The 26385-nt window shown below is 41.6% G+C and overlaps 1 protein-coding gene across 8 annotated transcripts in view; it reads right to left on the bottom strand.

The window, feature by feature from the left end:
• The window catches only part of STOX2 (storkhead box 2), a 216699-nt gene that overhangs the window by 82246 nt on the left and 108068 nt on the right, over positions 1–26385 (bottom strand). Inside the window, exon 1 of one of the 8 annotated variants that reach the window (XM_079141854.1) lies at positions 19792–20094. The exons of 6 other annotated variants lie outside the window; for them this stretch is intronic. In XM_079141854.1, the coding sequence (XP_078997980.1) occupies positions 19792–19957 (166 nt within the window). In that variant the 5' untranslated portion in view covers positions 19958–20094. Of the gene's footprint in view, positions 1–19791; positions 20095–26385 lie in introns of those variants that run through there. One more of the 8 variants, XM_079141858.1, reaches the window with a different exon arrangement.

The raw sequence follows: 26385 nt of genomic DNA, 5'->3' as shown, positions 1-26385 counted from the left end.
GACAGACACTTAACCGAGAACTCATCAATGCTGCCAGCACATAACATTGCTTAGTGACACTGGTTATGCGTGGGGGTGGCTGTGAGAAGTGAGAGCTTTGGATCCTTAGTCAGAGTCTCATTGCTTAGTTGGTTTTAATGTTTACAAAAGAACCTAGTGTGATCTATGGCCACAGAGTCAACCACTTTCTCTGCCTCTTGTAAAATATTTGAATTATGCCCAACAATTAATTGGTAATTGATATAAACTGTGTCCCCAATATGCACTCAGGTATGGCAATAACCCAACATATTACACTCTGTGTAGTAAAAATGGAATGTGTACCTCTTCCAAGTTCATCAGACCAGCACCATTCTTTTCCTTGAATTTCCCAAACATTTATCTAAATCTGTGCCAGAGTATGCAAGGGAAGGCAAATAATACCATGGAATTGAAAATAGCAGAACATATTTGACTTAATGATAGCTCCACACTTGATGTGCAGGGTACAGCTCTGAACTCTTTGAGTCTCACCCTATCTGCTGCACAAAAGAAACTAGCCATTAGTAAGGCAGAAGTCCCAAGCTTTGGGCCAGTCTCCACGTCTTCAATTAGACCAACATCCTATGCGATTTTCCCAATAACTACAAAATTCAAGTTACCCTTTTTCGTCTTTAAAGACTCTGTATGTGAACCTTAAGACAGAAAGTAAACACATTCTTTTGAGCATGCTCGAGATAGTTACAGGAGTTCCTTTTTTCTGGTGATACAAACCATGAGCTAATTTTGGATTTCATACTTTATCCCAAGCTATCCTTTCTCTGGATCAGAACGTTAACCCTCTTAAATGTCTTCCTTTTCTCTTAAATGCACCAGCAGTGGTGGTTGGTGTTCTTTTCAGGACCATTTCCAAAAGAGAAGTCAAATTTTTAATTTCCTGTCTCAAAACCTTGGAGGACAGACCTAGAGACCCACACTAGGTTGGACAAGGAGTGACAGGCTCAGCCTACTCACTGGTCACTGGACCATGCCCATGGTGACAAGACATAGAATTCAAATCTGTGGCTCAGCAAAACCACAAGTTGATCCTACACCTCCTTCCTGATCCCCAGCTGGTTACTGCAAGCCCTAATACGCCCCCTCGCCTCGCCTCGTTCACTCTCTCCACAGCATTCTCTGAACGAATACGAATTTCTCAACAGCCTTGAGGGGACAAAATCCAAACTCCTCCAGGCACTGAAGTAGCCTCCTAAGTCCGTGTTGGTTCTGTTTGGTTTTAATCCCAACAGTGTCTCTTCTTCCCATAAAGGCAGACAGTGAGGCTACGAGCATTTTGTGAACAATTCTGGGAAGATGGAGAGATGAACAGGAGGGCAACATGAGCCACAAAAATGGCCCATCATTACAGCTGCACCCCTTTCTACCCGTGGGAAAGGAACAAAGGCACAAAGACACGTGACCTGGACTAGAAACCAGCCTACAGGAAGAAGGCTGCCACAGAGCAAATCAACAAATGGAATCACTCACACAGTACACTGCAGGGCTCCTCTGGACCCCGACTCAACCGGACACGAGCTTGCAGTTTGGTCGCCTCTGCAGAATACCCTGACAATCATGCTGGTCCTATCACGGCAAGACCATCCTTCAAGAGCAAGGAGAGGTGCAGAGAGCCAAGTTCATTTCTGGGGATCTTGGTGGGAAGCCCTGCTGAGGGGTTTGCTTACCTGCCAATAGAGCAGGGTATCTCCTAAAGAAGAAGAGAGAAGAGACTGAGGGTAATGCCACACAGATGTGGAGCCCTGGGTAAGTCCCCGAAAAGGCAATAATTAGGATGTCGCACCAGCACACGCGCGCCCTCCTACCTCCTATAAGAAAACATCAGCTGGCAACCTCGTGACTCTGAAGTCTTAATTGCTACTTCCAGATCAGTCACGTGCACTGAATAAGCACCATGTCTGTCCTGCAAAGCCAATCTGTTTCCAACACTCTTTTAAACCACTCCTACGGGTCAAGCAGGATTGTCATCACCCAGCAGTTGAGTGTCTTCTACCTCTAAAAAAAGAGAAAAAAGTCCTCAGAAATAAATGACCCCTTTTTACACCATCAAAGCTGCTTTTTGGTATGCTCAGACTATAAGTTTATTAATAATAATAAACGTTAACTTCTGTTGAGCACCAATTATGTGCCAACTGCTATCATCAAGGTCTTAATTTATGAAGGCATTTAATCCTCAAAAGAACCTCATGAAGTAGGTGCAATTATTGTCCCATTTTACACAGGAGACACAGAGAGGTCAGGCACCAGGGTCAGGCTACACAGCCGGCTACACGTACAGCACCTGTCCCAACTCAGGCTGCCTTCCCTACTGGGCCTGAGACACTGTTCAGCACAGGCTTGACTCTTAGAAAAGCAACTGAAAAACGTACGCATGTGCAAGGAATTCGTAATTGACTACAAAAACTCTCCAAGTCAAGGAGTAATGAATAACCTGAGTCATGGGGTGCACTGTTTGGATTCTTACCACACGCTGCCATTTCTGCCACAATGACACTTTTTTTTTTCTTTCTATTAATAGTTGATTGATCCTTATTGCCCAGTTTCCAACTCCTACTTCTCCTACAGATTTGCTTTAAAATTACACTTGCTTTTTTCTAACTAAACTGAAGAATGCAGCAGGAAGGGTATATCCTTAAAAAAAAAAAAAAAAAAAAAAAAAAAATTCACAGATCGGGATTTAAATACTAGCTCTGCCAAATGATTAACCATATTCACCCAGGAATTCTTTATCAATTCATATAAAAATAGTACTAACCTCACAGGCTTGGCTGTTATATTAAATGAAAGAATAGGATCTGGCACCTAATAGGTCCTCAATAAAGTGAGAACATTATTATTATGAAATCTAAACGGGTCCTGAACAAAACATGTTTCTTATTTCTTGGATATTTATCATTTTCTATGTTTTATTTATTTTCTATTTTATTGCTTATTATCTTGAATATTTTATCTTAATTTTCTTTTTTTTTTTTGAGGTACTGGGTTTATCTTAATTTTCAATTTCTACTTTTTAATTTATCATGAATATTTTACCTGTTTATCTTGAATATTTATTTATGTATTACTCCCTCTTAAATTTTAAAATTATATCTTTTATCAAATGGATTGAAGGAACACAGAAAGAAAAATAACCCCACTCATCTTTAAAGATGCAGAATTACTTTATCCTCCTATGTAACAAAATCTCATTTAATTTGAAATCTACCAATTTGGAGTTTGAGAATTATGGACAAGGCCAGGTTGAAAGCTCCTTTTACCTTAAGTTGATGCAATTGAGTGATACAAATAAAATTTCACAGGACTATATCAATTATCAAAGATGGAAACAATAACCTGTTCTCAAATACTAAAGAGACAATCTCCTACATGGAAACAGTTGATTTGCTAATTATAAATAATTAGACTGATGAAATGCAAGTAATAAGACTCCACTTCATTAAACATTCTATAAAGTTTAAATCTTTCACTTACTTAGGTCTTCCTCCCAATTATCCCAAATTGGTGAGATTTTAGTCTTAGCTATATTTTTTACATTGGCTAGTGATAGATAGATAGATAGATAGATAGATAGATAGATAGATAGATAGATCTGACAAAGACTTATAATTAGAGGCCAATTTTTCTCAGCTACAAAAGGGCTCCGATTATCTTTAAGAAATAATTCTTGATGATAATACAGTCCTATTTGAATTATTTTTTTAAAAAACCATGTTGTTGATGGACCTCTATTTATTTATGTGTGGTGCTAAGAATCAAACCCAGTGCCTCAGACATGCCAGGCAAGTGCTCTGCCACTGAGCCACAACCCCAGCCTCTATTTGAATTATTCTTGAGGCAAGTTGCAAGGTAAGTTTTGGTTGACTTTGAGGATAAGATTCAAATTTGCACCTACTGTGTTCCTTTCTCATTTAGATTCCCTTTTTGAGTATTCAGAATATGTCTTAAGAAAGTCATCCTAAGCAGGACCAACGGATGGCCTCCCTGAGCTGGCACCTTGTGTTTGTTCTTCTATCAGAAACAAACCCCGAAAAGGAGACATTCTACCAGCTCTGACTTCTTTTGAAGGTCATAGGACATGGAGGCAAAGGAAGCTCGGGTTGCTCTTGATTCTTCTACTTGGCCAAAGCACCAATCCTGGAAAAATCCAAATGTGTGGCTTTTCCACTCTTGCTCTCAGACTGTGGAACGCTACTGATGAAAACCACTCAATCATTCCAATCAGATGCCACGTGCATGCATAGTGTCCACCTCAGCGGGGTTCTCTAAGTTGCTTGTCAATTATCTACACAGCTCTCCTGATTTTTTGACGTCCACCTGTCCTAGAAGATGGCCAATGTCCTGCTTCCAGGAGGAGGCAGACACCTTTGGAGAGGAATTCCTCGACATTTTGGCCTCTGTTATTCTCACAAGCATATCTACTCCACTCTCTGCCTGTCAATTCCTTCCTCTAAGGCTCTCAATCAATTTTCCACCCAGAACCAGGGTAATCTCTCTCCAGTGCAAATCCCAGCTCGTCACACACCCTACTTAAAATTCTTGAGTGACTCATTCACTCAGGATATAATTACAGCTCCTCAACTTGGAATACCAGGTCTCCCTAGATCCCGGCTTCTCTTTTGTCCTCCTCTCTCACCATCCCATCTCATCTCCAAAGGGACAGAATCGCCTGTATGACCTCTCGGATCTTCAGCCCTTCTCCTTCCAGCCTCTACCTGCAGGGCTGACTCTCACTGAACCTTTTAGGGTGGATCAGAGCTCACTTCCCATCTCCTGGGCTTCTGTGGAGAGTTCCTGCCACATGGTGTCCCAGCCCTGCCAACAGAGCTCCATCTCACCCTCACCCAGTGCCCTGTCATTGCTGCCTGTCTTCAAGGAGCTGTGGGATCCCTGGAGGCAAGAACAGATCTTAAATCTCTCCAACAGGCACGTGTCTCCCGGCTCTTCCACGAGCACCAATACTGGCCGAATGTGTGAGGAAGAGAATGAAGGAACGAATGCGTAGAGAACTGAAAGGCTCACGGAACTGGACATGGGCAAATCAGTGGCCACCAAACCTGATGGTACCTCAGAATCATCAAGAGAGTTTTTAAAAAACACAAGGTTCTGGGCCGCTTCCCAAGCCTACAAAGACTTGGGGAACGAAGCCAAAATGTGTGGCTGCTTCACAAGCTCCCTGGATGATCGTGCGGAAGGAACCAACTCAAGGCTGGTCCACAGATGGTGTCTAGGAACTTCAGTCTACACAGAATGTTCCAGTCTTGGCTACTTCCTGGCGGGTCTATCTAAAATGTGAGAATGGTAACAACTCAGTGCTGATCCTGCCAAATGTAGCCTGAAAATTCATGTCGCGCCTCTCACAGCCCCTCGGTAAGGACTTGTGACTTTTCACGAGTCCAACATTTTGCTTTCTGCAGTGCACTGCGGAGTACATTGCATGCTTTTAACTACCTCTCAAGTGACTTGAGCTAAGGGCTCACAGCATTATAACCCACAGCACTGCATCGCTGCAAACCGAATAAAATGTGAATAATCAGAAGTTATATTTAAATATTTCCCCCATTTGGAAAAAAACTAGGAAGATAGTATTCAAGGAAAAGCACACACACACACACAAACACACAAAAACTAGGATCCCTTTTGGACACGTTAGCTCTGCTTTTACCTTCTACTGTTGTTATTATTGGGCAACTACGGCCTACTTGTAAAGAAAGCCTCCAACACTCACCACATTTCTCTGTGTGGGAAACAATTCAGTGAAGCTACGAGTATCCACACTTCTTAAGATGCCAACTCCCCTCGTTAGGATTGGTACTACCAAAACAATCTAGAAAATAATAAGCATTGTCAGAGATGCTGAGACTTTAGAAAAGAGTAATGCGACTGTATACTGTTAGTGGGAATGAAAAATGGTACAACATCTGTGGAAAAGCTTGGTGGTTCCTCACAAAAATTCAACACAGAAGTACCATATGAGCCAGCAATTCCTTTTCTGGGTATGTACCCAAAAGAATTAGAAGTGGGGACCCAGAGATATCAGTAAACCCAAGTTCATGGAATACTAATCACCAGAGCCAAAAGGCAGAACAACCCAAATGTCCACTGAGAGATGGAGGGAACCCACACATACAATGGAATATTATTTCTCATTAAAAAGGAAGAAAAGTCTGACATTGCTACAATGTGAATGAACCTTGATGGCATTATGCTAAGTGAAATAAACCAGTCACAAATAAATATTGTACATTCCACTTAGATGAGGTTTCTAGATTAGTCAGATTCACAGAGACAGCATGGTGGCTTCCAGGGGCTAGAAGGAAGGGGACATGGGAATTATTGTTAAAAAACAAAAGCAGATAACTAAAAATGAATCTGCAAAATGAAATATACTTGCACCTATGCAACAAACTATTTTCTCAAAGGACCAGAGCGTAATCCATTTGTGAAAGTCTTCTAGCTCTGATAACTGTGGTTTCTACACATTGAATTTACTGTATATTGTTGACCTCTTTTTCTGTAAAGTAGTAGTTTACTAATTAAATCTGTTGCTGGCAAATCAATATAAAGAGAAAGGCAATGAGAAGTTAAAAAAAAACAGCTATGGAGATAATTTAAAAAATTCTAATATGAGGAAACTGGCTACAGATGAATTTGACCTTTTACATTATGAGAGCTCATCTTTTTTTTTTTTTTTTTTTTTGCGGTGCTGGGGATCAAATCAAGGGCCTTGTGCTTGCAAGGCAAGCACTCTACCAACTGAGCTATCTCCCCAGCCCGAGCTCATCTATCTTGATGTCTCGATTCTAAACAAGGTTATGCTGTACTTCTTAAGTATCTTTGGACAATAGAGAACTGAAATATTAGTCATATATCCAGGGAAGGGTTAATAAAAAATAATTTCTAACTATTACCTATTGTTTAAAAGTAATTGAGGCTTTTCTGGAAAATATACTATACATTCTGATGCATTCTGACTATTCTGAAATAGTCTAAAGAGGAGGAGTTTGCTGTATTTGTATTGCTTTAAGTGTTACACACTCGAAGGATAATGTAGGTGCTAGATTTTGCAAGTCCGCCTACTAGCAAAGCTAATTGAAGATTAGGCTTTCTTATTATCCACATTCACTATGTTGCCATGGGTTACTGAACTCATCCTCTTTGGCCACTGGAAAACTGTAAAGGATTTTCTCAAATCTAGTGACTCTCCTCTGAGGAGTCACAGGGACACTTTTTTCCTTCCAAATTGAAGGTTTTTATAATACACATTTAATGTATTGTACTCAAAACCAGTTACCTGATTCTTATCAAAGATATGGTTGATTCACCCAATATTAAACACCTATGTTTTTATCATATTCACCAAAACTCCTAGTACATTAACTTCTTGATTATCCAGGGCTTAATCTTATCTTACACCAGGCAGACCCATACAACCCCTCCTTCTCTGCCCCCTGCTACATTCTAAATTAACGTGCCACATTCTGTCAAGTTGTTCAATTATTTGGATTTCTGGCCTATGGTTATCTTCAGAATAATGTTCAGTCTAAATTCTTACAACAGATGGTAAAAGCTAGACTGCACTAAACCTAGTGTTTCTTCAGCAGTTTTTCATAACTAAAAAAGTCAAGATCCATACACTTAGTACAAGAGAAAATGAGAAAGTAGTAAAAAAAAAAAAAAATGGTTTGCAAATGAATTAAATCGTGCGAGTGTTTGGGACGTCTCTGCATTTGAAGTTGCTCATTTTGTTGTCGGGCACCTCGTGCAAAATGAGTTAAGACCTCGGACTTGTGCAATGCCAACCATCTCATCTCCTCCAAGAATCAGGGATGTTGACTGCATGACTGACAGCTCATGATAACATCAAGACAACTAAGACAGCAGTGCTCAGAGGGCATGAAAAACCCACTCCACCGTGATAAGAGGAGGAAGGGTAAGAAACGGCATTAGGGAAATACTACAGCAAGTCCCCCTCCTCACCCTTGGACAGATTTGAGGAGGCTCTTGTTCTTTGGGTAGTTCTTAGAACTTCAGCTGGTTGTGTAGAGATTACTTTCAAATAGCACAGGAATATCTAAAGGTAGAATCATTAGTATATGCAGAGATGCTTAAAATCTATCCTCTCTAAATAGTTGGTCTCTAAAATGGGATGCCCCCACTTTTGGCTATGTATAAGATAAACATTTTATTCAAAAATAAGAAATTTATTTTACTAATAATAGCATATGAATCATACATTTTGATTAAAAGTATGTGTATGAGTTTGTGCATATGTATGTACAGAATCTCGGTTTTGTCATTTGTGCTGCTTGCAATATTAGTGGTTGCTTTGGAGGATGGTTCTGAGGTCTAAATGAGGTAATGCTTCTGCAGTTCCTGGTACCAAGTACATGCTCAATAAACAATGGTTCTCTTCCCTGGGGGCAATGTAAGTTGAAGGTAAGGAGGATCCCTCTGGGAGGATCTAAATCTCAGAAGCACCCCAGATTCCTGATGTCTTGTTAGAAAGCGGAAGGAATGATAGTGGAGTGAAACAGACATTATTAACTCATGTACATGTATGACTGCATGATCAATGTGATCCTGCAATATGTATTTTCAGAAAAGTGAGAGATTACACTCTATTTATGTATCATCTATCAAAATGTATAAATGCATTCTACTGTCATGTACAACTAATTAGAACAAATAAAATAAAATAATTTAAAAAAATTTTTTTAAAAAAATATGTTGTCAACTGAGGGAAAAGGCCAGTGCTTATGTCCCAGGCCCTTTAACTTCCTGGGACTTCCCACCGCCATTCTTAGCCTACACCTTCCAGGGCCTGCTGCCTGCAGGACACTGCATCACCAATGACCACACCCCCAGCAAGCCCACAGCATCCTTCCCAGCATAAGGACACGACAGTGCCTCACTGGAGAGGAAAGAGTTCCACACAGATGGCTGTGTTTGACAATGGCAACCTCACTTTTGGCACTGATGGGAGGAGGGTATACACCACAACCTAGTGCATCTTTGGGAGCCCAAACACTCTCTTGGTGATTTCCCCCCTGTTTAAATCATCCCCATAAAACAGGGTAAACAGGATCTGTGCTCTCCAGAAACCAGGCTTAGCAAAAGCTAAGGCTATGGAGTCCCAAGTGGAGATGGCTTTTGAAGCCTCATCCGTTGGCCATTACCACAGAAAACAAGTCACATATACTTTTCAGGCTTTCCCTTAGGTATTTTCTCCTGGATTTGAATTAAGGAAAAAACTGGGGAGGGGAAACATGTTGAAATGACTAGGTAAAATGAAAACTGGGGTGGGCATAGCACCCCCCAGTGGCTCAGAGCCCCAGGTCCTGGTCAGCTGAGTTCCCATGGGGTGGCAGCTTTGAAAGCTGCAGAAGAGGCCTACCCTTCATGCCTCCCCAGCTCAGGGCCCTAAGTATGGCTGCCAAACCTTCTGCTCCCAGCAAAGTGGATGAAATATTAACACCTGTGAAAGGTGGACCCAAAACTGTAGCGCCTCTTGTTATTTCCTATACAACTCTGAGGTTCCTCTGGGACCATTATTACCTTTAAAAACTCACTAAAGAAAGAAAAATGCACTTGGTTTCAAAGAGAGTTCAATGGGCTTTCCTCTCCAAACTGGCCCTGAAAGAAGCACTCAGCTGCGTAGCTTTCCTTTCTCATACTGTGTTTCTGCGAGACCCATTTTTATTGCACACACACGTGCACATATGTGCACACACACACACACGCACACTCCCCGCTCCCAAGAGGCATTTTTTTTCTTTTCAACTGAAAAGTCAAAATAAGTACCTCAGATTAAACTGTGTCTGATTAGATAGGGTACAACTTCCCTGATTCTAAGTGAAGCCAAATTCTCTTAGATTTATGTTTCACAGGAATATTGAACACACCATGACTCTTCACCATTTTTCCAAAGTTGGAAATTCAAGGCCAAGCGAGTCCACTTGGATAAATGAATAATTCTGTGAGTTTTCCTAGACGATCACACACCAAAATCAGTAAGAAATGGAATATCTGATTTGTGGTTACATGAGTATCAAGCATGAGGCTAAATATCTGACTCAAAGGTGCCTTGAACTCTATCTGACCCTGGACCAGTTGGCTACCTCCTTCTGCATCCTCAGGTGCAAAACATTAAGGCTTGACCACGCCTACACTGTTACGTTCCAAGAGAATAATAATCAAATAGCGAAGGTGGATTGAGTTCTCACTGTGTGGTGCACTGTGCTCGTTATTCTGCATGCATTTGTTCATCCTCATCTTACAGATAAGGAAACAAAATAGACTGATCACATATGTTGCCAAGATTACCCAGCCAGCAAGTGGCTGTTAAGACACCATCATAAAAAATTTTAAAAATAAATAAAATGAAAAAGCTCCAAATCACAATGTTCTAAGCTACATATAAAGGCATTTTGTGGATCTAAGACAGAAGCCACTATTACAAATGTAGAAAAATCCATCTGACATGATGACCATCCTCCCTGTTTTGTTTTTCTGGTCTTGTTAACTCTCTGACTAAATAGACTTTTTAAAAGTTTATCAGCATATGTCTGTTGTCTACATGATAAACAGCCAGTCAGTAAATGTGGAAAAAACATGTCTAAATACTTCTTTCAATTATTTGAAATCCAATCAAAACGAAAATTCAAATGAGTTCCACTAGGCTAACAGGAAGCTCGCTCACACTTACAAGAACTAAAAGAACGTTTTACCTAAGATGTTTGGTGGATTCAAACAAGTTCTATTGTTCTATGATTATGTCAAAGATCCAGAGCAGAATTTTTAAAAAATCCTGACAGAAGCACATATTTGCATAACTCAGTGGACATTGAAACTGCCCCAATTTACCTGTGTGCTCCTTTAGTCTGAGTGAGTTCAGCATGATGACTGACACAAGAAAAATTACCTCACAGGTCTCTTCTTTGAAACCCAGGGAGCCATCTAGGCCTAAAGTTAAAAAAGAACTGGAACATGGAAACCCCACTGAAATAGACATAGTCACAAGACCACATCTATATGTCTATACTTCTACTAGGTACCTACTATCCGCTGGGCACTTGTTGGACACTGGGAATACAAGCCAAGGGAGACATTCGCCATGTTCCTCAAAGAGTTTCCAGTCTAAGAGGGCCAAACAGAAAGATGATGACAGGTGTGTCCACTCTCTCCGAGATGTGCCCTGTCTGTCTCTATCCTCACATGGTGGGTGTCTCTATTTCTTTTCTGCTTCTGAGGACACCAATTATATTGGATTTAGGGCCTGCCCTACTCCAGTATGACTGCATCTGAATATGGTCACATCTGCAAATATTTTATTTCCAAATAAGGTCAAACTCACAGGTATCAGAGACTAGAGCTTGACTGTATCTTTTGGGAGGACATATTCAATACTTAAGAATGGGGCACTTCACAGACATAAGAGAGATTCAGATGCTGGGTAGAAAAAAAAAATAACCAATACATCTCAATTGCTATGGGCGGTGGGGGGCCTTCATTTTATTTAATGGTGAAATGATTTCAAAGCAAAAGGTGGATGTGCTGAAAGCAATGAAGAGTCTATTAGCTGTCTTAGGGGAGCCAATCAGACAGGAATTTGCAGTAGGGGTGAGGTGAGGGTGTGAACCGTCAAGCTAGTTCGTTCCTCCCTCTGAAACTACGGCCATCAGAAGGATAAGGCCAGGCATACGTCCTGCTACCCCGAGTACCCACAGGCATCTGCCAAATATCTCTTTTATCTTCAAAAAGAGAAAACTTGGCCTGGAGGAGCCATCATGGATTAAAGTAGAAAGATAAATGGAGATTTTAGCTGTGAGTATGAGTTACCTGAGCCATAATTTTTCCCCTGAATATGACTGATGTTTGAAATGCACAGTATTTACATAGCTGTCCTCATCTTTTGTGCAGCTACTTGCAATAGTCTACCTCTTTCCAAATCTGACTATAGATAATCAAAATCATAGTCCTTTACCAAGGAAAAAACAGCTTCTGAATCAAAGCAAACACTAATAAAACAAGTCGAAAAATTAAACCACCCTTTGCGCCTACAAACAGAAGAGCCATCTCCAAGCAATCCTAACCTCAATTCTCAAGTTTTTTAAAACCCAAGAAGAACTCAGAGTCAATGGAATCCAATTGACCCTCCATCTGCTGGAAATAAAAATAACCTAAGTCATCTGTTCCCCTCTGAGACGCAGAACATAAAGTACAAAAAGCTAAGCGCTCCTCGTGTTCTCAACTGACACTGCTGCATGGATGACCTTCAACCTGTCCCCATAACTTTTACTATTCACCGTGTGCCTGCAAGACCCCTCTGCTTAGCTCATCTGTTGGTCCAGAACAGAGCTGTTCATCTGTTCCACTTTCCCAGCTTCCTAGTCATTTATTGCATTCTTTAAAAGAAAAAAAAAAAAAAAAAAAAAGTCTGGTTCCCCTTTTATTTTCTTTCACCTCTTAAATCCAATCAGTTTCAAAGAACAGCCAGCTCCTTTGTTCTCCCAGGTCCTCCCTCTCCTCTTTCCTCCCATCTCTACTTCCTTGGCCTACACAGGTGTTGTACTATGCAGTTCCCATCAGGTCCATGAGCTCATTTTAGGTGGTACCCAGGTTAAATATTTTTTAACTGAAATACTGATATATGCATTTTAGTGGGGATTAGAAAAAATGTAATTAGCAAAACCCATAATTTCACAGAAAGGGGATTTTTCTCTTTATTTAGATAAAAAGTAGGTCAGGTTTAAAGAAAATTATTAAGTAAACAACAGAACAGGTGTATTAGGTTTGGGGTGGAGTTTGTTCCTCAAAGGTTCATGTGCTGGAAGCTTGGCCCTCATTGTAATGGTTCCACAAGGTGATGGATCTTTAAGAGATGATTAGATCATGAGGTCACTGCCCTTGGGAAGGGATTACTATCTATCCAGTAGGAGTACATTAGGTCTCATGTGACTGGATTAGCTCTCTTGAGAGTGGGTTATAAAGTGAGACAATCCCAAATGATGATCTCTTCTGTATGCAGTCAGTTCTCTCTAGACACACTGTAATGAAGCCATGGGGATGGGGAACCTTGCCAGGCATTGGGACTTTCTAGTCAACAGAATCACAAGCCAAATAAACCTCTTTACAAGTTACTCAAGTAGTTTGTTACAGCAGCTCCAGACTAGGTGGTAAGTGGATATAGTTAAAAGAAAAACCTTCAGGGTGCCATGCACCTGCAGCATTGAGAAACATGGTTCTACGATGATCCTGCATCAGCTTCCTCTGTGATCTACCACATGGCCCCCCAAACACCTCTGGGCTCCTAGCATACCTCTATCCTGCAAGTGGCTGCGAGACATCACTTCCTAAAATGTTCTTTCATTGATTCCCTCACAAAGTCACAAATCTATTACCTGCCCTGTAAACTCTGAACCCACCCAAATTTCAAGATCCCACCGGCCAATCTACACATTACTTCTAATTACATCCCAAAATTACAGTATGACAAATTTCACACACCCATTTTCTTTTCAAGCCTTTGTTCGAACTCCAATTTTCCCCTAACTCTTGTCCTCCTCTATCTTCTAAATCCTACCTACTCCATCAAGATCCCAGCAAGTCCTTCCTCCATATAGCCAACACCAACCCTATCAATCACACTACCTGATGCCTGATTATATTCTATCATTTACTGTTTTCCAATATCTGACTGATGGACAATTGGTCCTACCAATCAGAGCAGGAGATTCTTCAAGGGTCAGATCCTAGGGAAAGCTATATATTTCTAACTTACACGGTTATTTTAAAAAGACTCATATTAAGACTTCAAGATATCTCTTCATCCAACTTTTCAAGAGATCTCATGTTTTAATCATTCATCCAATAAACATTTACTGAGTCCTGAACAGTGCCAAGCTCTGTGGTTGCTGGCAAAAATAGAGATGTGAATAAAACAGATACAGCACCGGGAGCTCACTGTCTCGGACAGGAGGTATGCAGGTAAAGCAGCTGGTACAACACATGACCATGTTACTATAACACCCAGTAAAAACAAATGTCATGAGTGATTCACTCCAGAAAGGATCGGGAGAAAGACTGAAAGAGGGGGCCAGGCCTGTGCTGGTTCTGGAAAGTTAAATGGGATTCCATCAGACCTAGGGAGAAGGGGAGTATGTTCTAAGCAGGGGCACATAAAGTATCAAAGGTACACAATGGCAGCAAGTATAGCTGAAGGTTAAGAGCCCCCAGAGCCTCGGGCACACACAGGGTGATGGGAGAAGGAACAGAGGAAGATGTGGAAGTGGTAGAGGAAGTCGTACCATGAAAACTTCACGGTCCGTGACTTCATATGCATCCAAGGCACTGTAAAACCATGCATGTGGGCATGATTTTAAAAAAATCTTCAGGATGGCATGCTAATGCCCAGTAGCATTGGGGAACATGATTCCATGACAGTCTCGCATCATCTTACTTTGCGATCACTACAGGGGCCCCCAACCACCTCCCAGCAGGTCTCCCAGACACTCGTCACATACATCAATTTTGCTTTAGGAAAGATCAAAAATAACAAAAACAAAACAAAACAAAAAATTCTTCTGGGACACATGGAAGATGGATTAGACTGAGGAAGAGGTCAGTTTGGAAGATGTTTTAACAGAACAGAAGAAGATTTAAACAGCAGGGATGAAGAGGAAGAGACCTATTTTGGAAAAACTTAGGTGGCAGAAATCAACAGGATTTTCTGGCCGACTGGTTGTGCATTCCAATGTCAAATAAAAATAGTCTAGGGATTTATTACTTGAGGAAAAGTTTATTACCTACTTTAAAAATTACCCATGTCATTTCATTTCTGTGTTATTATTGCTAAAGTTAATTTAGAGTTGACTGTAGTTATCTTCTCGCAAACTACAAGAGCTTTTGCTTGATTCCTTATAGATTAGGCACCATCCTGTCTCTATGACTGATCTACAAAAGTTTGTCCTAAACTCAAAAGTTAGTGCACTGTGCCACTGGCAAGGATCTTAACCAGATTTTTCTCCCTGGTTACATGAATTCAACATAAGCCATCTTGAACCAAAAAACATACCATTGTCTGAACTGTCCATCATCTCTGGGGTGCAAGGAATTAAAGGCCCGGATTGCTCTGGAGGTGTAAAAATTCTAAGATTTTTATACAATATACTCATATTCCTTTTTTCAAATAAAAACCTTTACAAGAGTATACAAGATATTGAAATACCAAGAGAGGTGACCTTTGGTAAGCACATTCATGTTCTCTTGGGAAATAAAGAATAAAGTCATTTACCACCAAGTGCAATATTCCTCACTTTCACATGCCTGATGAAAGGAATCAACACAGATAGTTTCAAATTAAAACACAGTTGATGCAACTAAGATGAAAATGGATCTTTGCAAAGAGTGGGGAACGAGGTGACAGGATGCTGTTTATTAAAACTTGAGTATGGTTATAACCTGCCAGGTCTTCATCTGTCATCCTCTCCCCATTGTTCTGGTCACCAGGGCGAGCCCTGAGATGCGATCATTTAATGTAAGGTTTGAAGATGACATGAAACAGGATTTCACTGCAACCTGAGCACTATTCTCACATATAAAAGCACATGACTCCAATAAGTAGAAAAGGGCAAAGGGTTTTTCTAACAATTTTTGTGCTAGTGTTTAGAAGTCTTGCACTTGTTCATTACAGAGCCACTGTGAAGCCCAATTCTGTAATGGAAGTGTGGAACCAGAGGACTCATTACAGATGGAGGGAGGTCATATTACTCGCCGGGGACACAGCTGGTTCCTGGCAGGCCCAGATTAGAACCTCCAGCGTCCATCCTCCGTTCCCAAAAAACTCTCACGTCTCTTAAAATAACAGAGCATAAGGAACTGGAACACACAGTCAAATGTGCCCCAGAATTAGTTTCTATAAAATGGAAACTAGTAAACTAATCAAGTGGTATGTTGGCTATTCCTTCCCACTGATTACATTCATTAAATCGGCAGACAAAACTGATCTAAATTTCCTTAAGATGTCAATTTGGTGCTTTTGTCTTATTTCTTTTCAAATCCTTTAAAGCCATAGTATTAAAAACATTCACTTCATTCCTTGAAGATGCTGTTTAAAATGACAAGTATCAAATCAAAATATGCCACGACTCTGCTTTCTCATTCACAAACAAAGCCTTTTATGAACATGTAGAACTCGTAAAGTTAAAAAAAAAAAATTTACTTTGCAATTTTGATCAATAAGAATGCTCCCTAAACTTTGGTGGTACTATATACAGAATATGAAGAAGCACTCATCCCCAATGCTGCTAAAAGAGAGAGAGTGAAGGAAATTCAAAGTTAGCATCATTTGGACAAAGAGGTCATAGTTCACACAGTTGTAACAGAGAAGGTTCTAATGGCTTAATCCACAACAGGTTTGGGGCCTTCAAAACCATTTCACAGCAGTACATGAGCATGTTTGCATATATGAAGTATTCTACATTATACAGATTGCCTTCTTCAAGGGGAGATTTCTATCTCTAGTCAATATCACAAGTTATAGTTTTAGAACATGCAAAAGGATGATCCCACATCCAGTTTTATTCAACACCCTTTCTTCTTCAGATAATGCCCAGGGCATTTTATTACTCGTCTTGATTTAAACAAAAGGCATGATTTTCCCCCTTCTGCTCAGAAACTACCAATGGGAAATTAATATGCAAGGGGAACAATGAACCCATCTCCTGGCCTGTGAACTTCCTGGTTGCTAGGAGGCCTGTGAATTCTTAGAGGATTACTTTAGACTGGGTAGCATGGACTGGGAGTTTAAAACAGTCATAGAAACCATGGTGTTCAAGATTAAAAGTTTCAGAATCTTCCAAAACTGTCCTTTTGCAAAACCTACTCAGTTTTATGTGTGCCTAATCTAACCTCTTAAATGTGGTTATCTTGAAGAGATACGAAAGGCCAAGGCTAAATGTCAAACCCACTGCTATAAATCACGTTCCACACTGGTAATTACTTGTTACCAGTTAGAAATGGTGCTGCCTCATTAGAAAGCCATCACAGAAGCCTACAATTCTGCTTGAAGCACCCACTGTGTGCTCAATAAGTATGCTAGACCAAAAGGACTACCAGTAACATCTACTTCTAAAAATTTCTAGGGATCCCTAATTTCCCAAAGTTTAAAAAAAAAAAAAAAATCCCTTATTTTTCAAGAATATTTGCTGGGGGAGTTCTAAAAATAGTCTCATAGCTGAAGCTATTTTAAGTTATTTAGTACATCTCTAAGGAGGCATATCTTGTCCTTTGAACCCAGGTAATTTACCCACACCAAAAACTCTTTTTACTAAAAATGAAATATGATGAGTAGTAATTAAAGCAAAGGACTGGACAAATAGAAAAAAGAAACGTGAAAAGCCACACGTGTATCTAAGCTGCTTCCTTTTCTATTTCTATTTTATGTGGCAAATCCTGTTTGTAGCCAGAGCAACTGACTGGATACAAGTGGATTTCCTTTACATTTCCTAAAGGGAAGAGAACTTCTTACAAATGATCTCAAAGAGTTTCAATATAGCATCTGTTTCTATCAGCACTCTCATGTTAAAGGAGCCATATTTGGAAAGGAAATAGATAAGACTCTCCCTCCCTCAACTCTCCCTCACCCTGCCAAAAAGTTGCATAGGAGCAAAGACTTTACCTACTCTCAATGTTCACTGTAGGTGTCTGTCTTAATATTTACTGTTTCTTCCCATTAGCACCAACACCTGCTTTTTATTCCGTGCATTAGTTAACATTTAAAATAAAAGAATAAATAACAGCTCTCCCTCCCTGGGCAGAAATTCCATCTTACCCAACTCTATAACCCATGAGAATCAGAAAGACATTCTGCCCTTAGGAGGCACTCCATAAAATGCTGAATGAATGACACAGCTCTTCTTGTGATCTGTAACTGAACAATCTGGGTAAAACACCACTGAAACAGGCTACCTTTGCTTATCACCATAAGACCATCTTACCTCCTGCAGGCCAAGAAATGAAATCCTATCAAATTAAAAGCTTCTTTCCTCCTGCCCTCAAAAATGTCTTGTAGTCCTGGCAATAGCAAAGAAGTTCTTTAGCAAAAAGTATCAATGTGATGATAATAATGAAGCAATGCCAAAATAGATAAAAAATAGTCTCCACGGGAATGAGCCTGAGATTATTGGAGTCTTGAAGGTTTGTTGAAGAAATTAGGACCACCTGCCCTCCTATATCTTCACAATTAAATCTTGCCTTAGGACAGGCAGAAAAGAGCGGCCTGCTAAATGTGGAATGAAGATATTCAAACCCTAAGAATATGAAAGCCAGGATTATCTGAACAGTCTTGGGTTTATATACATTTGTGTTTTGAGGTTAGATTTGGATCTAGGTGTATTTCAATTTTTTTCTGCCACAAGTCTGAAGAATACAGCAATCACAGCAGTGACTTAAATGACTGAAGTATAAACTGTAGTTGTCACTTCCTTTACAAATTTGGCTTTTCATGAAAGAGAAAATCATGGGAGTCTTATTGCCAAAAGTACTACAACATCCTTATGTAGCCTAATTTTGCAATAAAAAAGATAGTTATTTATTTAGGTTTTATATGCATGGAAATGTGGTCACAAGACATTTTTAAAGCATGAGATACTGATCCCAGTTTAAAAGGACTTGCTGTTTTAGGAGAAAGATAGTAAAGCTGGACTATAAGTATCAACCACAAGCTTAAAACAATCTTCCCACTTAAGACAAGGCTTAGGATGGTATAGCATGTGGTTTAAAATAAAATCCTGATTTTTTTCCATTGCACTGTGTTTAGAAGCAAATTAATTCTTTTCAACATGAAAAATAAATAAAAATTGGTGTCTTACACAACATTACATACAAGTGGTTAACAACAAGTAAGGAGAGAGCAAAGAAAGATTTCCAGGATTTTCTTCCTTCAGCATCTCAAGTATATCATTCCTGGGTTCCCAAATCACAAACCAAAGCCATTCCATCCTATTTCCAAAGAACCAGCTCATTCAGAAGTGCTTTTAACGCATGGCATTTTAAGATGAAACCTATTTTGAAGGCTTCACTTCCATTTACCGTTTTGTTTGTCCTCCTGTCTGACATGCAAATACATGATAGTGCCTCCATTCTTTCCATGCAACCCAATTCAAAGCAACATATGTTAAATCCTTGCAGAATCATGTGAGTATTCAATCCGCATACACACCATTACCCCACAGAATGCACTCAATGAGCTCCAACATAGTTCCCTGCGTGCAATTCGGAGAAGCCTGAGACCTGTGTATGCAGAGCTCTCCCCCGACTCGAACCATCCAGAACGGCGCAGCGAACCTGTTCCCTTTGAAGAAAAAGGGGCCGTTTAAATACCCACTAAGGGAACTGGCCACAATGCAGGAGCAAGCCAGCCTGGTCCTGCGGACAACACTGGACGCAAGCTCTTTCACAAAGCTCAAGGAGGCTGCAGCGCCGGAGCTTGCAGTCATTTATCTCCCTGCAACCAAAACGCCCGGCTCGTCCCCCCTCCCTGATTTTACCTAACTAATAGCTCCCAAACCCCATATTGAGAGGGCCTGCTGTGGATCCTACGGAGGTACAAAATGGTGGATGTGAGCTAATTTTTCCCTGCTTTCCCCATAACTTATCGCATCCATCACCGCCGGTCCTCTGCTGGAAGGACCCCGGCGGCCGCGCACCGAGCACGCCCCGCGAACCCGGCCCGGGGGCAGAAACGCGGTTACCAACCTGATGTCATGTAGCCCCGCGAAGCCTGGGGCGCGAAGGCCGCGGGGAAGCGCTTGTGCAGGCGGTAGTCCTTCTCGCTGCGGGACCTCATGCGGTCCGAGGCCCGGTCCGAGAAATCCGAGCTAGGCCAGGCTCGCCGCAATGTTGTGCTCCGGGTCTTCTTCATGGTGGGGAGGGCGACCTGCTGCCCCGATCCTGGGGCCTCAGCGCCGGGGCGCAGCGCGCTGCTTCATCCGTCTAAGGCGGGCACGACCCGGGCGCACTCTGCGCACATTTTCCCAGCCCCTCCTCGTCGGCGTCTACACCGCCAGCGGCGGGTCCGGCCCTCCCCACACCCCCCCACACCCCCACGGCGAAGGCTCCGATTTTACACACGTCCCACAATGCATTACACTTCATTTGCAATCCGCCCGGCTTATAGCTTCCAGATTCCTGGGGGGAAAGGCACGTTAGGAGGCTCCCTGGCCAGGAGGAGGCGGGGAGGGGGCGGGCGGGGTGGGGGCGCCGAGACTTGCAGCGTGAAAGCAATGGGAGCGCAGACAATGGCCCGATTCAGCGCAGGAGTGCTTAGCCAACTGTGAGCCACGGCACAAAAGACCCAAACAAATGAGGACGCCCAGGCCTCCGAGGCTGACCCGGGCGCGGGCTCCCGGGAAGCCCCACCGCACCCGGCGACTCAGCGCGAGGCGTGGGGATGACAGTGTCCAAGTCGTGTCCCCCCGGGCCTATCCGCCGTGCGGCCCGCGGTCCCCGGCGTAGGCTGGCTCTGCCTCCCCTGCAGTCCTTGGGAGGCAGTCTTCATTACCGTGGCTCGAACGGGGGGCGCGTGAGCACGGGGATCGCGGCAGGCTCTGCAGACAGCAGCTGCGGCAAGGCAGGCGGGCTCCTGCGGAATCCAGGAAGAGCCCAGTTGTCCCGGCGACTGCGGCGCCTCGTCAATCTTCCTCCTTCCGAGGCTCGGGGTGGTGTGCGCGCGTGTGGGTGTGGGTGAGTGGGTGGGTGGGTGTGCGCGGCGACACGCATGTGCCCCCCTCCACAGGCATGCTCCTACTTACTGGCCCAGGCGGCGACGGGAGCCATGGCTGCCAAGGATGCCGAGCCCGCCGATCGACCCCGCGCGTTGGCACCGCGGCTCAGCAGCCAGCACGCAGAGCGGTTATTGAAGGGCAGGAAGCAGGACAGCCGCCCAGTCTCATGCTAATCACCAAGCTGCCCCGAGTTAAGCACAGATCCTGTCACGCTTCTCATTCTCATGTAAAACACCCTGCGGCGGCGCGGGGACCTTGGCTGGTGCCCCAGTCTAGGACAGCGCTGGGATATTTACATATTTTCAGGATGGTCCCTCCCGCTCGCAGGGAGAGCGAGGCTTCGTGGGAACAGGAGAGCTGCGGTGCCCAGCCTTGCCCACCTGCGCCAACCCCGAAGTAAGCCAGAGCCAGAGGGAGGGGGCGCCAGCGCGAGCTCCTCCGACCGCGGCAAACGCGGAGGCCTTGGTTCACGCCGCCTGGAAAGCGCAGTGCCCGTGGCCTCGGCTTCTTCCTCTCTCCCCCAGGATCCCCGGTGTAAGTCACTGCCAGCCGCCTGGGCTGCACCCGGGTCCACAGCCCCTGTGCACCGCACGGTCTGCACAGCTGTTTCTGGTCCAACAACCAATCGGCATAGGACAACAATGCGCGCGGCGCGCGAGGGGCGGAGGGGGCGATGCGCCGCCCGGGCCGGGGCTCTGGGCCCGGGACGCCGAGGTCACGCCGAGTTAAAGGCGCCCGGCCACACCGCCGCAAACCCCAACCACGCTCGGCTACTGCCATCTTCTCCAAAACGCCCCCATTTGGCTTTCCAAAAAATGCTTTCGTGCTATGGACAACAACAAAAGTAAATGATTTCCCTTTTAACGTTGTATTTTATTTCATGTTAGAGCATTCTTTTCATCTGTGACAATGCAACGTTCAAAATCTTTTTTATGCTGTTGTGTCACATTCACAGGTGCCAAGGTGCAGGGACAAGGATATAAATCTAGGGATATGCTCTATAGGCTGATGCTGTGCTAAAGCCAGCGGATTTTAAATGGTTAAGATTCAGGAAGTTCTAGCACAATCTGGTGCTATTCCAAGGCTTCAATTCTTTGGGAGGGCACAAGATTCTTAGAAAACCAGGCAGAGGCATTATAGAATCTAGAACTAGAGCTTCCATCCTTCAGTATGTCAAGGCTGCCCTCTGTAATCTGCGGCCAGTATAATCTATCTCTTGGGATACCAGGGGTAAATAAATGACCAGTAAGTCTCTTATGGATCTTATATTTACACTAATCAGTATTTATTAACTGTAAACCAATTAGCTAATGCTCAATGACATTTTATTTTAAAGTTAGGATAGTTCTCCAAAAGCCACTTTTGCTAAAAGTCTCCTTTAATGTAAGAGAACTTCTAAGAGCATAAAGACTACAGCTTTAGAAGTTATAAGCTAAATGTGTAAAGAACCAAAAGGATAATAAAAATAATTGCATTAATGAGTGCAGAAGATACTGACCTTTAGATATCTCTATTTGACAGTTTGTACCTCCCATGAACCAAAAGTGGTTATATGAATGACTATTAATAGTTTGATTTAAGGTTAATGGTGATAGCTTTGGCAACTGTGATATTCATTCACTGAGCAAATAATTATTGACTCTCTTATATATGCTAGCTAGCACTGTGATGGGTGTTGAGAGATACAATAAGTTTTATGAAGAAAAAATAACCTCTGGGAAATTACAGTTGGGCTGAGACCTACAGCATAAGGCGCTACCTAAGCAAAGAGTGCGTGAAATGATGTTTGCAAACATGGGAACAGCCCATGCAAAGGCACTGAGGTAGAAGAGAGTCTTAGCTACTGTTGGAAGACGTGAAAGAAGGCCAGTGTGGCTGGAATTGGAGTGAAAGAGAGGTGTGTGATGAGATCATAAAGGAGGGGAGAGTCAGATCATGCAAGGACTTGCAGGCCATGTTAGAGGTTTGTACTCTAGTCTTAAGTGTAATGTGAATCAAAGAAAAAAAATAGTTTTAGGATTTCTATATAGAAGGGGCTTAGGGAAGGGGGTCTGTTTGAAGGAAGGAATCAGCTAGGAATTTTCCAGAAAGTAAGTATGAATCACATTTGACTTGCAACTACAAAAATATTAACTTGTTCATATGAGAAACCGGGGGTGGGCTGATGGATATTTGGGGAGGAGGGCTACAGCTCCATTTAGCCACCTCTGAAAGCAGAGCTGGTAGAGGAGCCATATCATCCAGTGGCCACGGCCAAGCGACCTGAGACGGGAGAATACGACAGTCATATGCTGGGTTTGCTAAATCACATCAGAAGGTAAAGCAGGAGAGGAGGGGCAGTTAGGTAATTTATTCATCTAATCAGGTAATTTTAAATAGAAGGCTTTAATCTGGCAAGCAATATATTGTGAAATGAGTCGTATCGGAAGAGAATGGACACTCGTGGCCACTGTCAAAATTAAGCTCGCTGTGTCCATCTCTGATGCGGAAAAGATTCACTTTGGTCATACACAACCTCTACGTCCTTAGTCCCAGTTTCACCTCTCTTGGTCTACCTGAGCCAATCCTGTATCTGGGACGTTGGCTGTCCATCAAGCAAGCTCAGTTTTGCAACCTCAGTATTCACTATCAGGAAAGTCGAGCATTAAATAAAGAAATGATAAAGCAAATTGGTTTTATAGAATAATATAATTTAATCAGGCTTAAGGACAATTTTTGTATATTTAATATTTAGATATCAGACATATTAGCAACACTAATGATGAGCGTTGTGATTCTCATTCAATTGCATAATTGATTTTTGAGTTGTAATCTTAAATTCGAAGGTGTAAGAACTTTGACTTTGAAATTCTCTTCACTTAAAACTTTATGACGCTTGTAACAGTTGAGTGAATTTAAGAGATATAAAAATGTGAACTCCACAAGAGTAAGAGTTTGTTCTCGGCATTGTTGCTCCTTGTGCTTATTTTATTCATAATTATTGCTCCAGTGGCTAGCAATACCTGGGAGTGATTAAGTAAGGCCTGTTAAACACTGGGGAAGATTTGGATTGAAGGCTTCCCAGATATAGCAACTGCTTTTTAAAAATTAAACGTACTAAGAGTATAACTTTTAAGACCAGAAGAAAAAACAGATGAATTGGACTTAATGAAAATTTCGAAATTGTGTGCATCAATTTTCACCAGAAACAGAAAAAAGGCAAGACACAGAAGGGGAGAAAATATTTGCAGATCGTAAACATAATAAACGATGGATATCCAGACTATAGAGAGGAGGCCTAAAGCTCAGCGACAGTAATAAATATGCAAATAATCCAATTCCAAAATGGGCAAAGAACTTGAGAAGATATTTCTTCAAAGAAGATACACAAATGGCCAAAAAGCACATGAAAAATGCTCAGCATCATTTATTATTAGAGAAGTGCAGATTGAAACTATAATAAAGCACCACCTCACGCCCATTAGGATGGCTACTATCAATAACACAGAAAACAACAAGCCTGGCAGTGATGTGGGAAAACCAGGCCCTTGGACATGGACAGAAGGAATGCAAGATAGTAGAGCAGCCAGGGAAAACTGTGCTGTGATTGCTCAAAATTAAAAATAGAGTTACGAGATGATCTAGCAATTCTACTTCTGGATATTTACCCCAAAAAATGAAAGCAAAATGTCAAAAATATATTTATACACCAATGTTCCTAACTGCATTATTCACAATACCTTAAATGTGGAAGCAATCCAAGTGTTCATCAATGGATGGATGGATAAATAAAATGCAATACATACATATGATGGAATATTATTCAGCCTTCAAAAGGAAAGAAATTCTGATACATGCTACAACATGGATGAGCCCTGAGGACATTATGCTAAGTGAAATGAATCAGTCACAAAAAGACAAATATACAAGCATGCAATCCCAGTGACTTGGTAGGCTGCAACAGGAGGATTACAAGATCAAGACCAGCCTCAGCAACTTAGCAAGGCCTTAAGCAACTTAGTGAGATCCTGTCCCAAAATAAAAAATAATAATAATAATAAAAAGGGCTGGGGATGTGGCTCAGTGGCTACATGTCTCTAGGTTCAATCCTAGTCAAAAAAAAAAAAAAAAAAAAGACTAATCATGTATAATTCCACAAATATGAAGACTCAAATCATCAAAATCAAGAGACTCAAGAGTAGAATGACATTTGTTAGGACTCGGGGAGTGGCTGGGGGGAGTTGAGTAGAAAGTATGAATCTTACGAGGTGGAGAGAGAGTTGTGGAGATGGATGGTGGTGATGGATGCTAATGTTCTGGATTCATTTAATTTTGCTAAATGTATACTTAAAGTAATTAAAATTATAAACTTGTTATGTGCATTTACCTTGATAAAAATAATAAATTTTAAAAATTAAATATACCAAATTTACAGGTGAAATTAAGTATTGAAGGGAATGTATTTCATTGTGTTTCTAAATAGAGATAATGGTTGAATAAAGGGAATTAAGCCTTCAATTTGAGTTGATCAAATGTTTTTTTTAAGAGTTATGGTTTTTATTTTTCTTATTTAAAAAATGACCACATTTTGGAAACCTCCAAATTTGTGAGCCAAAAAAAAAAATTATTTTTTAATTTGATATCTCAGGTATTTTGTTACTAGTAAAGGAATCCTTGATATTTGAATTTGGATCACTAGTATACAGAACATTAATTAATGGTCTGAATATCTGTAAACATTTTTGCTGCATATAGATTCCCTACCTCAATGAAAAGTCCACACTGACTGAAAACTATAGGATAAAATAGATCAGAAAGAAACTGAACTACTAAAGTTTTTTTTTTTTAAAAAAAAAGGTGGATTTGAGTAAACATAAATAAATAAATAAATGTAAGCATATAAATGTAACAGAGATGATCCTTGAACATGTAGCCCACAGAAGATGAATGTCAGTCTAGGACCTTCCAAACACACATCACCCTGGATACATGGAAGCTCACGGATACAGTACTGGCAACTTCCATTAGTGCATTAGATTCATCAAATTGGAATTTCCAAGTACATTCCGTTGAAACTGAAACCAAATTGCCCCTGGCCTTTTCTCTGGCAAAGCATGGCTTTGATGCAGTAACATGACTTAAGCATGCAAAGAGGCATAAATGCATTTACATAAGCATGGAACTTTGTGATTCAAATATTTGTTGAATAAAAATCTGAGTCCTGAATCTGAGAGTAATTTATGCTTATGCTTCTTCCTGAAACACAAATTGCAAAAAAAAAATTTAGCAGTTTAATTTTACAAATACACTGAGTAACCCAGAAAATAAAAACATACACATAATATACCTTGCTGTTAGGTAGTTGTGTGGCCCAGGTTATGAAACAGAGGACATTTGACAAAGAGCCAGTCTCTGGAAGACCTGGGCTTTCACAGGCTTGTGAGGTGGGAAACCTCTTACAAGATGAATATCTACACCCATATATCCACATTCACATATGTATGTCCTCTAAGGCATCTCAGAAAGGTAGATGACCAAGGTTTTGTCCCTGAGGCACATTTGAAAGGTATGATTTTGGATCCCAACT

The sequence above is a fragment of the Sciurus vulgaris genome (assembly GCF_902686455.1).
Source record: "Sciurus vulgaris genome assembly, chromosome: 5".
In the NCBI taxonomy this organism is placed as follows: Eukaryota; Metazoa; Chordata; class Mammalia; order Rodentia; family Sciuridae; genus Sciurus; species Sciurus vulgaris.
Note: the sequence above shows the minus strand (reverse complement) of the source record. Positions and strands in the feature narration are given on the sequence as shown.